At 40.5% G+C, this 13,818-nt stretch overlaps 1 protein-coding gene across 2 annotated transcripts in view; it reads right to left on the bottom strand.

The window, feature by feature from the left end:
- The window catches only part of DMGDH (dimethylglycine dehydrogenase), a 66,184-nt gene that overhangs the window by 21,670 nt on the left and 30,696 nt on the right, over window positions 1-13,818 (bottom strand). For both annotated transcript variants that reach the window (XM_033430084.2, XM_004270839.4), the window contains exons 10-14: window positions 11,649-11,814; window positions 11,055-11,185; window positions 9,567-9,784; window positions 7,783-7,940; window positions 5,366-5,425 (exon numbers count right to left, since the gene is read on the bottom strand). In XM_033430084.2, the coding sequence (XP_033285975.1) occupies window positions 5,366-5,425; window positions 7,783-7,940; window positions 9,567-9,784; window positions 11,055-11,185; window positions 11,649-11,814 (733 nt within the window). The remainder of the gene's footprint in view (window positions 1-5,365; window positions 5,426-7,782; window positions 7,941-9,566; window positions 9,785-11,054; window positions 11,186-11,648; window positions 11,815-13,818) is intronic.

The raw sequence follows: 13,818 nt of genomic DNA, 5'->3' as shown, positions 1-13,818 counted from the left end.
ATTCATTCCTAGCCCAGGGTTTCCACAGACTTCCAAATGAGAAAGCAAGTCAGCTAAATAGCACACTTAAGCTTTCAGGCTGGGAATAGAGTATTGTTTCATAACAGAAATTGGATATATATGAGGATAGTGATTCAATGGTTGTTAGTTTAATGTGCTCTGACAGATGTTTCAAGAATGATAAACTAGATCTCAGACTACATTTTACTTCCTTTTCTTTTCTTCTCCCTTTATCATTCAGCAACAGAAATGGGTAAGAGACTAAGGATGGCTTAATTAAAATAATACAATCGTGTGGCTCATATAGATAACATAGCAAGTGTCTTCGACCACTGTGCAAGGTGGTATTTCATAGAATTTTAGACACGGAAGGGAGCCCTCATTTTACAGACTAGGAATCCCAGATGGAAAATGAAGTAAAATAGCTTTGCCAAGGTCACAGAGCTAAAATTTGGTGATATTTTTAAAAAATTCATTCAAAAAAAGAAAAAGATTTGGGACAGAATATATTAACTGGTAGCCAATTGTCTGACCAGGCTGTGTTTCTGCTTTCCTGTATGCATAGGACCATAAGCAGGTATGAGGTTAAAATAACTAAGACAGTGGTTCTCAATCTTCATTGCATAATAAAAACAAGAAACCAGACCCTACCCCCAGGGTTGATCCAATTGGTTTGGGCAGGTCAGTGTTCTCAAACGTCAGCGTTCATCAGAATCACGTGGAGGGCCTGTTAAAACAGATTGACAGCCCCATCCCCAGAGTTTGATTTTGGGGGTTGGCATGGTGCCCGATAACTTGCATTTCTAATAAATCCTGAAGTCACATTGATGCTGCTGGTCTGTGAACCACACTTTGAGAACTACTGGGGGTAAGGCATCAGGTAATTTTTCTTTTAAGTTCTTCAAGATGGTAATGTTCAGCCAGTTGAAAATCACTGGCCTAAAAACAATCATTCTCAATCTTTTTTGGAATCACCTGGGGAATTAAAAAAAAATACTGCTGCCTGAGTCTCTACCCCAGCTCTTCTTTTTTAATTGATCTGGGATGCAGCCTGAGCCTTGGGATTTTTTAAAGGATTGCATGAATAAAGGAATCCTACTTCAGATGACTGTGGCATGCAGCCAGGACTGAGAGTCGCTGAAAATGTTTTGCCTCCTCAAATCTTATTACCATTTACCTAAAATTTCCCCAGAGCTGGGTACTTTCACCACCATCACGTACTAGAAATTCCTTTCTAACTGGTTGTCTGTGAACAATGATTTATTTCCACTTCGATGTTTTACTAATATTTATTGAATACTTGGATGCAGTCGCCCTGGTGGTGAGGGTTTTGCCTCTTTACCATCCTTTTGTTTTGCTTTGCCTACTGAATGGTTATGCTTTAAATCATCTTTCCTTAAAGAGAGACCCTGTAATTTCTAGAATCAATACTGTCTTCTAAGTTGTGGTTAATATATATCACGTTTTATTCTGTTTCTGCTGGTTAGAAACTCAAGACAGGAAAAGAGAGGGAGAGAGAAAAAGGGTGGGGGGATCTTATAAAAAAAAAAAAATGCTTCTGCTCTTAACACATTACCCTTAGTATTTGATTCTCTGTGGCTCTTGGCTGGGGTTATCTGGAAATGGATAGATTCAGTAATTCCAAGGGGAAAATTCCAAGAATACTTATGACTGCAACCTAAGGCAGCTGATTTTCCTTTTGCTTTTAATTAATGCATTTCTTTCATTTCCAGCTAAAAAAAAAAAAAGCCACTAATTTTTTCCCCCAAAAGTAACTTCCTCTGGAACAAATTATAATACTATTAAGCACAATGATATGACTTGTTTCAGGTAAAGGGGTTTTAGTTGAGAAGACTTAACAGGAAATATTCAGTTATTTTTACCTGTTTCACAGTTGTGCTTAACGCTTCCTGTCAGGACCCTATGCTCACTCTTTACAAGACAGTACTGATACGCACTACTACACAACCCTCCTCATGAGGAACAGTATTTTCAGAATTAAGGTTAAGAATGCATCCTACAGCTTTTAGTTCCCAAAGTTCCATTTGTTCCAAGCTTCATGAGATCTGAGAGCCGTCAGGAGCTGTATCTTTAACTTTTAGACCTGTGGTCTAGCGAGGTGTTTAATAAATGGTACTTAATTAATGTTGACTAGATGAATGAATGTATACACACGTCTGTATTTGCTTCACATAAGCCCACACCATAGGGAGACCAAGGCTCAGACAACTCTAAGAGTCAAGGAAGGCAAATGCCATCTTTACGATCTGAGATGTCCCCAATACTCCAGTTTTCTTTTCCCTACTTTTGTACCAGTTTTGATAAGAACAGTTCAGCCTAATGAGGTCAGATGGTCCATCTCCTCACCCACCCACTTTCCTTCTTAAAATGGCCAAAGCAGCTATTCTGATCCTACCACAAAACACAAAATTACTTATAACAAAATCATAACTGTGGGAGGTATTCATCGATAAAATGTAGCCATGCAGATTCTATGATACGTGTTGCCAGAAAATTTGGGGGCAGTTTTTCAAGGCCGATAAGCCCATTATGGGAAAGGACCTGGCTGGGAAAAGTGGTGGGTGAGAGAGCACTGCAGGGAGGTCAGAGTTTAACCTGGGCCAACACACAGGACAGCACCTAGGTCACTTCTCTGTGCTTCAGTTTCCTCATCCTCGAATGAAGAGGTGGTGCTGAGTGATCTCCAGTGGTCCTCCTAACTCTGACACAGCCTGCATCTCTATATTTCTCTTCATATTATGGCTTACACAATCACTGTGGAAACACTTAAGGGCCGAGCAGTGAAGTCTACATATTTACTTTGAAGGATAAGAAAAGAATTGATTTTAAACTATTGTAAAATGTCAGGATTTAGGGTTTTGTTTTGTTCTGATTGGTATTAAATACAAATATTCCCCTGTATTTGCTGCTTCAGTTTTCATATAACATCAATTTTCCAAAGCAATATGGACTTGCATTATATTATTCTTTAAAATGTTGTATGAAGCCAGGTTGGGTAACATTTTTGTTTTGAGGCACAGGACTTAAATTACCAAGTGACACAGTTCAGTTTATAATATAAATAAGTTTTCCAGGAACCTGTTTTACATTAGAGACTGCTACAAAACTAAGATAAAATTGTTGTGAGACCACCAAATAGGCTTGAAACGAAGTTGATCCAACCTATTCACCTGTCTTGGAAATTAGCAAGCATTGCTACAGTTAGCTTGACGCCCACTAACGACCTGAGTCATGGTAATTAAAAAAGACTGGCTTGATTAGGTCCAGGTCCTTGTGCTACATGGACCTTCACCCAATGAAAGCATTAGAAATTAACTTTATGACACCAAAATGAGAACCAACAATACAGAAATCATAAAAATATACCATAAATCAAAATCATTATCTATTAAATTAGTTTTGAGCTGAGCTTTGGTTATTGAAATAATTTAAAGGAACTAATAAATATGCAATCCACACTACACCTGCTTATAATCATAAAGAGAGTTTTAAAAATCCATTTTCAACATGAAGAGATTGTTTGTGCCTTATCCCCAAACAATAATACCCAAACACTGAAGCAAAAACGTCAGCTATCTATTTACCTACTGGTGACCAACAACAGAACTTTAGTGCTTTCAGGAGTCAGGTCATTTTCACCCTTATTTTACAAAGCTAAACCAAGATTTCTGTTATCAGAAGGAGCAATCTGCTGCTAGGCTCTGCCCAAACATCAAGCACCTGCTTTCTCTGGTCTGGAGGCAGATGGTACATCATAAAAATAAAAGTCATGGGGAAAATGCACAGAAAGATATTCCCTTTAAAACCCTTTAGGAGGTTCTTTTTTCCTAAAATCTAATGCTATAAATATACATGTTTATGTTAATATCTTAGCTTAGAATTTGGGAACTGATTCAGGGGCATTAAAAAAGTTTCCTTAGCCTGATTCATATTCATGTGTTCACATATTTCCATAGAATGGGGAAACAGCCTTTACTTTAGCTGATTAGCACCCAAGGCAGGCCAGAACAGGAATTTTGGAATTCTAACAAATACCCTGAGCGAAAGCAGCTGCCATCCTTATCCTTCAATATTACTGCTAACTGTACCTCCATTGAGTTCTCTTATAGTAACTGAGACACCGCTTAATAGGTGTCTGAATCAGCTCAGGCTGCTATAACAAAATAGCACAGAGGGAGTAGCTGAAACAACAGGAGTTTACTTCTTACAGTTCTGGAGGCTGGTGAGTCCAAGATCAAGGTGCCGGCCAATTTGGTTCCCCCATGAGCCTCCTCTTCCTGGCTGGCAGACAGCGCCTTCTCACTATGTCCTCAGATGGTAGAGAGAGAGCAACCTCTGATCTCTCTTCTTCTTCTCATAAGAACATTGATCCCAACATGGAGGTCCCACCTCATGATCTCATCTGAACTAATTTCCTCCCAAAGGCCCCGCCTCCAAATAGCATCACATGGGGCTTAGGGCTTCAGCGTATGAATTTTGGAGGGACACAAACATTCAGACCATAACAATGGAATAACCTCATTTATGTTTGTGGGATTTGTAGAGATGAGCTAGGCTGTAATAAATTGGCCTCATAATATGCTTTTCCACAATAATTATGTAGGGTGGTGTTTCTCAAACTTTAGGTGCATCGGAATCCCCTGAAGCTTGTTAAACACAGAGCTCTTAGCCCGACCCCCAGGGATTCTGATTTAGTAGGTCTGTGCGGGGACCTAAGGATTTGCATTTGTAACAAGCTCCCAGGTGAGGCTCAGGCTATCTGCCTGAGAACCACTGATGCAGGGGTTCCCTTTGGAATGTTAATATCAGTTATGACTCTTTGGGCCTGTATTGGCTTCTCAGTAATACCTGTTTTATGCTGAACATATTTGAAATGTGTCGGTTTGCTTATACGCAGATGTTGCAGTTACATACAAAGATGCTCTCAATAAGCAGATGGATAGATCTGCTGGGGCGAGGCTGCTTCGTGCTGTGAGCACCCAGGGAGAGTCAATTAATGCAGTATGTCTATGTCTCATTAGCTAATTGTGACTTCACAAGTCACCGAGATTTACAAGAGTGTCTGCTGACATCTTATCCTTACTGATTTTTAATCTTAGAATTTAGAGCTAGTCTTTAAAGTTGCTGGATTCTGCTACCTTACATCTACAAGCACGTTGCAATTGTTCGAACTAATATCAAATTTTGACAAATTTTAATATGAAGCATTTGAGCAATGCTTACTATATATGTTCAACTCATTTGTCCTATAATCACACTTGGCTAAATTTTAAAGCATGGCTCTGTCATGAAACAGCACAATTTTAAGATTTACTTCAAGTAAAACTTTGGAATGTAAACATACCTTATTTAGCTTTACAAAATATCCCAGTCCCGCTTCCAGGGGATTTGTATCACAGTTCATCTAAAAGGGAAAACACACATTTTAAATCTTACATGAGTGCAAATTGTTTTAATAACATCACTTTCATATATACTTTTTAGGGGAGAGAACACTTTTTTTCAGAACATTTTTTTCAGAATATAGATTCTGAAAAAGGAAAATTGTGGACTGGCCTCAAAGTAATTTTTTTAAATCTAAAATTCAAATGTAGCCTTTCAGCAAATACTGTTATTTCAATAGCAAATTAGAAACTAAAATTCACAGTTTGTTTCCAAGGCTTTCTTTGTATAATAAACATCTGAGGGATACCACAACAATGATGTCTTTCCAGAAACAAGACTTTCAGAAGCTTTTATCTAATAATTTTACATAAATAGGTTTTGAAAAGGTATTAAGTAATTTACTTATCTTACAATCATCCAGAAATTGGGATAAGTAGAGGAAAAAGCAGGTGATAGGAAAATGGCTTCTACAGAGTTCAGGAGAGGGAAAAAGAAAAAAATAGAGATTGAATCTCAATCTTCTCAAATTGGTTGAGTTATTACAATATAGTTCAAGGGGAACTAAAGCCACTATTTGGGACTAGACCTGATTTTTGTTTGCTTGTTTATTTTGTTGTCGTTGGTCTCTTTTGCTCCAGGAGAACTGGTCTAAACCTCCTAAAAAGTTGCCAAACTTAAAAAAAAAAGACAACACAGCCCTCGTATGAACTGCATGAGTAATATAAACTTGTTTTACATAACATAAAATTTCGGCCTCCTATTTCCTAATCCATTTGAGCACCTCTAAAATTTTTACCTGCTCCAAGTTTCAGAATTCCAGGAAAAAAATGAAAACAAAGCCCAGATGCTTGGTTGATGTATTAACACTAGAGGGCGTGCTGGCACTGCTGGGAAATCGGAGGGACGGGGGATGGAGAAAACCATTTCAGAGGAGGGGTCCGAGGGAAAAGGCAGGGAGGCGCAGAAACGCCTGACCGCAAAGGCTGCTTCAGCTGCTTCATCCCTTGTGGAGTGTGGAGGCAGAGCCGTCCTCTACTTTTCTCCCTGCAGCAGCCTCCGCTAAGAACCCCACCCACACCCGGCTTGTAGGTTGAGAATCCTTATAACACAGCACCTCTCCTGCAAAACAGTGACTTGCCCCAGGGCCCTTGTTCTTTCAGGGGCTCCAGGAGGCTGCCCTCTCCACCTCAAAGTCCACTTGCTTCTGCCCCTGGTCTAGCTGTCCAAGGGACCCTGCCTGCACTTTCAAATCCACTCTGCCCTCAAATTTATTGTTATATCCTAGGCACTTTGTAGACTATCTAATCTCAACAATAACTCTGGAGGAGAAAGACTGGCCCTATCTTATAGAGAAGTAAACAGACTCTAGAGGGTTAAGGTCACACAGTTAGTATGTGGTGGAGGATACATCTGAACCCAAGAGACCCTACCCTGAAGTAAGTACATCTTTTACCACTGTCCCTTATCTCACCTCCCAGGCCTAAAACCTTAACGTCTTCCAAGGAAACAACTAGCAAATCTGAAAAAATTAAGGGGTCTAAAAATAGCCTGCCATATTGGAGATAAAACAGAGAACAGAGTAATCTGGACCAAGTTGTTTATTATTTCTTAGTGTGATTGTGTTTTGAACAGGGATTGTGTGTAGAACTGCCAACCCCTTGCACAAGAATCACCAATAATACCTCCTTCAGAGAGAGTTGAGAAGGTAGATGAGATCATGACTATGAAAATGGTGTGTAACTACACAAATAGAAACCCTGAGTTCCCATTATTAATGGTGGGAGTGGGCTGGACCAACACATCCCAGACCACCAACCACCAACCCCCCTCAGAAAGACCCCTTTGGCTGTTACTTCCCCAAAAGGTGCGGGATAAGAAAGAACTGAGGATGGGCAATGTGACAGAGGAGAAGGAAGAATTTGAAAGGTAGTCCTCAAGTCCCGTGAGGTAGGCAGGCTCCCTTGGGATAGCCACAGCTCTGCACACAGTCAGAGACAGATGTCCAGGGCTCTCTGCTAAGCAGGAGGAATTAGGGCAGAATAAACATTATGTCATAATTCCAGTGAATTTGCAACTGGGAAATTGAGGAGAAAAACCTCTTTCCCTAATTAAATAAAACTTCGGGGAATTCTCAGGTGGTCCAGTGGTTAGGGCTCTGCGCTTCCACTGCAGGGGGCACGGGTTTGATCCCTGGTCTGGGGAACTGAGATCTCGCATGCTGCATGGCATGGGCAAAACAAAAAAAAAAATTTTTTTCTTATAATACATACTTTCTCTTACAGCCAGAGCCAATGTTAATGCAGTTAAAACTAACCCTTATATAAAAATCAGATACAGTACACGTAAAATTTTAATAAAGAGGCTAGCATTTCAAACCTCTGACCCCCAGGCTCTGAAAGCTTTCTCCAGTCTTAAGGCATTCATGGCATAGGTTCCAAAATTGTCAATTCCCTCTTCCTGGCCTGCATTCATGATAACGTCATAAAGTGCCGCAGAATCTTCTCGTCTGTGGTACAGCTCCCAACCCAGCTCACCTGAAATACACCCACAAGTGCCCACCAGAGTAAGAATGATGATCATTGAGTCTAATGTGCATTAGCTAAAACACATCAACAAATGGAGAGATTCCATTTATGCAATATAGACATTGTTGAGTTTTAAAAGACCAGTTCAGAAAAAGGTTGCAACCAAACCCCACTGTAAAGGAGCCTGCCATATCACAGATGCTTTTGTGCCCAATCCTGTCCCCCACACAGAGGGTAGCATCTAGGACATCTCATGACACAGAAAGACTGTGATGCAGGAGTTACTCTTGCCCCTTGACCTCAGCTTCATAATGTTAAGTCAGGAATTAGCATGGCAGAGTTTATCAAGAAAAGGGGTTCAAGGTTTAGACACCTCAACCCCCAACTCCTTGGCCCCAAATCACAAGGCTTAAAGATAAAGGCAACTAGGCTTCCCTGGTGGCGCAGTGGTTGAGAGTCCGCCTGCCGATGCAGGGGACATGGGTTCGTGCCCTGGTCGGGGAAGATCCCACATGCCACGGAGCAGCTAGGCCCGTGAGCCACGGCCGCTGAGCCTGCGCGTCCGGAGCCTATGCTCCGCAACGGGAGAGGCCGCAACAGTCAGAGGCCCGCGTACCGCAAAAAAACAAACAAACAAACAAAAAAGATAAAGGCAACTGATGACAGTTATTCAAATGGTCTTCACTGTGGGATAGCCATAGTCTCTAATGCCCCCCACTCCCCCCTTCTTCCCCATTTGGTCATTTCATTCACCATTAGAGCTGTGGGCAAAAAACAAAGAAAATGACACCCAACACAAAGAGTCTGCTTATTTTTTATTCTGCTTATGTTTTATTCTGGTCACCATTTTGCCAAGGTTGGGCAGAGGAAGGATGGTGAAAAGGGACAGCGGAAGCCCAGGGAAGAGCTATGGCCTTTATACTGTGTGTTCGCCTCATTCCTCATGTCAAGGGCTGATGGTGAGGTGCTTCTCCAGGACAAACACCAGAACGTTAGCAACACGTAATTGAGTGAATGCCTGGGCACCTAGTACATCTTCTGTGAAGGGACAGGGAATCTACAGGGAGTTAGAAGTGAGCCCAGAGCACCAATGGGAAGCATTCATTCATCCCTGTTTCCAAATATCTACTATGTGCAATGTTAGCTGCATAGCAAGTCTTCCCTAATGCACTTAGAGTCAGAAAGAAAGATGATCAGTAGTAATGCTTTAAGAGCGGTGCCTGATACATTCACGATGTTCTCTATGGGAGACTCTATCAATGGGAGACCACTTTGAATGTTCCCAAATAGAATCAGCTGGCCTGAATATTCTGTCAACCCTTCCAACTATTCCAACAGCCATCTTCTTCCCACTTTTTTACCTACCTTTCCAAATGGTAGGCAGCTAGCTATGAGCCTGGAACAACAATTGGAAATCTGTGGAAGGACTCTCTCAGACTAGGAGTGAATAAACAAAATTGTCAGAAGAGTCAGGCAGGAGAAATCTTTCTCCAAAGTTAAAATGACCAAAGTGAATGTGTGTGTGTGTGTGTGTGTGTGTGTGTGCGCGCTGTGTGTATGTGCATGCGTGCACACATTTCTGGTAACTGCTTTTAAATTTTAGAGCCTTATTCTAGGTTGTTTTCCAATTCTTACCAGTATAAGATATCCTGATAGCAGTGACAGGAATGTTGGAAACCTTTAAAGACTTGGTCTGAAGAAACTTGAAAACACCATCACTAAGATCTTCAGAGGTCAGTTTCTGAAGGACCTTTCTTGCATGTGGCCCTGCGATGCCAAGGACTCCAAGCTCATCGGTTATGTTTTTAATTTCAACATCATATCCACCTTTGACAGCCTCTTCTTCAATCCATCTGCATTTGAGATTCATAAACATCGTGTTAAATCCTGCTTGAATAACGCATGTTGGTAACAGATTATTTCTCGGAAGAAATGCTCTGTGTCTAGAATTGCCAGAAAGTCCCTAGAATGTCATTTCACATAGATCACCTAATTTTTAAAGTTGAGGAAACTGAGTCCCAGAGATGTTAAATGATCCTCTTTAAACTACCCACTTAAACGTGTGGGCAATTTTTCACAGTACGGAAGGACCCTTCCGTTTAAACAAACTCTGCCACACGATTCTTTGAAATAGTGACAGCCCTATTGCATTTAAACTGATGATTCAATCTTGGGAAAATTTTCTCTAATACCTGTACACAGGAGGCATGCTTGTGCTGCTAAAGGTTAATAATGCACCTGCCACCAGACACATACTTGCTTTGACAATGACAAGGAAAAGATTAAAACTCTAAAGACTAGTTTCAATTTCTGAGTCTTGATGAGTTATTGGAACCCAGGGATAGGGCTCATTTATAATTTATTGAGCACTCCCTGGAGCTACACAAGTCTATCAGAAAATGATCATCTGGACTGACACAAAGCTAAGCTACTAAGATGGCTCCCAATGCACCTTGGATTGGAGGATATAATTTGCATCATTTTACAACTAGAGTGAGAATCTGTCAGAGTAAGATGTTTACTAAACAACAATATTCCAAGTATTTTTGAAATACTGAAGATTAGAGACTTTAGAGCAGACTAAATAGTAGACTAAAGCTTCATGTGAAGGATTGACTTGGCAGGTCAATGATTTAGATGCAGCTTTGTGGCACAAAGCGTGAAAAAGGAAGAAGAAAAACTAGGGAGGCAGTTCACTAAAGTGGACCAAACATGGGCATCAGAATCAACAAGGCTGGCTTGAGCAGGTTACTTTAACCCAAACTTCACTTTCCTCACCTGAAATTGGGAATAATACATACCTTGCAGATATATCTATTAAAAGAATTTATTGAGATAACGTGTAATAATGGTTTTGACATATTGGTGATGCCTAACAAAAGGGAGTTAATATTATTAAAACCAGTAAACCCCATGGATGGACTACCTTTGGGAGGGGGATGGTCATAGGGGCCCTTCAAATAATTTCCTCTAAGAGACATGAAGTTTATTTAAAACAATAAGATTTTAAGAATTCAAGTTGTACTTTCAATTACTGGTAAACAAACAAACAAACAAAACCTCGGTGCAAGATTGGGTCAATATACAATCCATGTAAAATTTTCTTACTAGGTGTACACTTACCTAAGATCATGAAGTTCTGATCCAGAACCAGTTATTAATAGAAACTCCCCAGGAGACTGGTGAGAAACTGTCAACTCAGCATATACTTGACCTTTTGGTGTTAACATGTGACTTATATTTGTAAAACCCACCTACACAAAAGAATTTTAAATTACCTCAGGATGAAATAAAAATCTTATGTGTCCTTTTAACACCACATGGAAATAAAAATGTGGTTGTCAAAAATGAAAAACATCTGAATGCTATCATTTCTATCAATTGTGTGAACTATCTATAAACCTTAACCCATTAATTTTGAAGTTTTCAGTTTAAATGACCATTATAATTACTTGTCATAAAAATTACATTTCATCCAATTTGGGGGTTCCCATTTACACAACTAAACAAAGTCATAAGGTCCTTAGATGATAATTCATTTAACAAAAATTTAAATTTGAAAATTAGCTAAAATACCCTTGGTTAGTTGAAGGGTTCTGGTGTTCATACAGAAATCATTAGGTGAATTGACATAACATATTGGTTTTTTTGAAAACAAGAGGTAGAGAATTAAGTAGGCCAGAATCCTGGACCTGGTACCCCTATAAGGTTATTTACCTTGGGAATGACATTTGCAAAGAGGTGGTCCAACAATCTAATGGAGTCTTGACCTTTGATGTTAAACTTGCCAAATGGTGACAGGTCAATCACCCCTACTCTTTGCATAACCTGTTTATACTCAGAGCCCACAGGATCAAACCAGTTTGTGCGGCGAAAACTTGGCCTGAAACACAATGTTTGTCATAAAACAAGAGTTATTCATTTTCAAAAAATTACAGAATAAGGATATTTTAATACACCCTCTTTGCCTAGAAAATTTCATTTGGGGGAAAAGTGCCACCTGTTCTACAAATCATACATACATATTGGAATCTATTTGATTTTTTAAGTTACTCATCTATCCCTTGACCCATTTCATAGTGAATGAAGTATTAATTAAGTAGAAAATAAGATAGGCCACGTGGGTTCTCAGATCTGGAAAAGAGCTTAGAAGTTAACCAATCCTGTAGTTTTCAACCTTGGTTACATATTAGAATCACCGGGGGGGGGGGGAGCATTTTAAAAATACTAATTTGGGGGGCATAATTAAACCAGAATATATGAGGGGTAGAGCTATCTTGTTTGTTGTTTCTCAAACATTTATGCAAATACATCACTTGTACTTGTTAAGATACCGATTCTGATGCAGCAGGTCTGCGGAGGGGCCCTAGATTCTGCACTCTAACAGGCTTCATGCTGGTCCACCTGGAGTAAGCAAGGATCTGGTCCAACATCTTCATTTTGTAGAGAAAAGGCACAAAGTGACTTCCAAGGTCTTTGCATTAGTTAATGACAGAGCTGGGCCTGGAACAAAGGTCTCCTAACTCATTATGCAGGGTCGTTTCTAGTTTACAGAGTGGACTATTAATGTGGTATTTTAACTTCAGAGCAGGATGCTAAGTCTGCAAAATGAGTCTTCAGTGGTTTAATTATTAAAATAGTAGAAGAAATAGGCCAGGTCCAAACAGCACAAGGTGAAGAATAGATCTGGCATTTATCTGAGTCGTTTAGGAAAAACCAAACCGGGATTTTGCCCCCAGGTAATCTCCACTGGCTGACTACAGAGTCCAAATTCATTAATCAGCAACTGGCCCTCTACTATACTTTGGACCTTTTAGATCTGATCTTAAAGTAGACATTAAAACCTGTTTAAATAAGCAAAATGACAGGTCAAAAAAAAAAAGAGAGAGAGAGAATTGGACTTCCTGGTGGTGCAGTGGTTAAGAACCCATCTGCCAATGCAGGGGACACGGGTTCCAATCCCTGGTCTGGGAAGATCCCACATGCCGCGGAGCAACTAAGCCCGTGTGCCACAACTACTGAGCCTGCACTCTAGAGCTCGCGTGCCACAACTACTGAAGCTCGCGTGTGTAAAGCCTGTGCTCTGCAACAAGAGAAGCCACCGCAATGAGAAGCCCACACACCGCAACAAAGAGTAGCCCCCGCTCGCCGCAACCAGAGAAAAGCCCATGCGCAGCAATGAAGACCCAACACAGCTGAGAAAGAAAAAGGAGAACTTAACGTGAAAAGGAAACTTTCTTTTCTCTTGGTTTATGGATTCTCATGAGAAAAAATATATAATCACTATTAATCCCAAGTACAATAGTATGCAATCCAAGTATAATGGCAACAACTTTAGAGGAATTCAGAGAATTGTTTTAGTGATGTGCTTTACGTTTTAGCTCAAACTAAAATAGTAAGTAAATGACCTTTTCCCCTAATGTACTAGCAGTGCATATAACTTGCATGATTCGATGCACACACACTAGAAAGCAGTTGCTTTGAGCTGTTCCCTGACAAATAGAAAATCCATATTTCCATACTGTTTCCATACTATGTGACTTGGTCAGGCATCCTAAACCAGGACAAACCTTCAGGAGCCAACTGAAGCCATGTGGGGATTTGGAGAGGGTGGAGAAGGTTCTCTGAGCAACTGGAAAATGCCAAGCAGAGGCTTCATCTGGGCTGGTTGTAGGTCTCGTGAGGCCACATGGGTCCTAGATGTGGACCAATGTCACGTGGGATAAACTAAGGCCTGCACTGCACAAAAAGTGATTTTCGTGGGAAAAGGCTCAATGCTCTTTGGAATGGGGTGGAGCGATGGGGTGGGAGGGGGACGTGGCACCTCTCTGGGGTCCCTCCATTCCACCCCCAAATTTCATTCTGCGGTGAGAGTGACAGGCAGGTG

The sequence above is a fragment of the Orcinus orca genome, chromosome 3 (assembly GCF_937001465.1).
Source record: "Orcinus orca chromosome 3, mOrcOrc1.1, whole genome shotgun sequence".
Classification (NCBI taxonomy): Eukaryota; Metazoa; Chordata; class Mammalia; order Artiodactyla; family Delphinidae; genus Orcinus; species Orcinus orca.
Note: the sequence above shows the minus strand (reverse complement) of the source record. Positions and strands in the feature narration are given on the sequence as shown.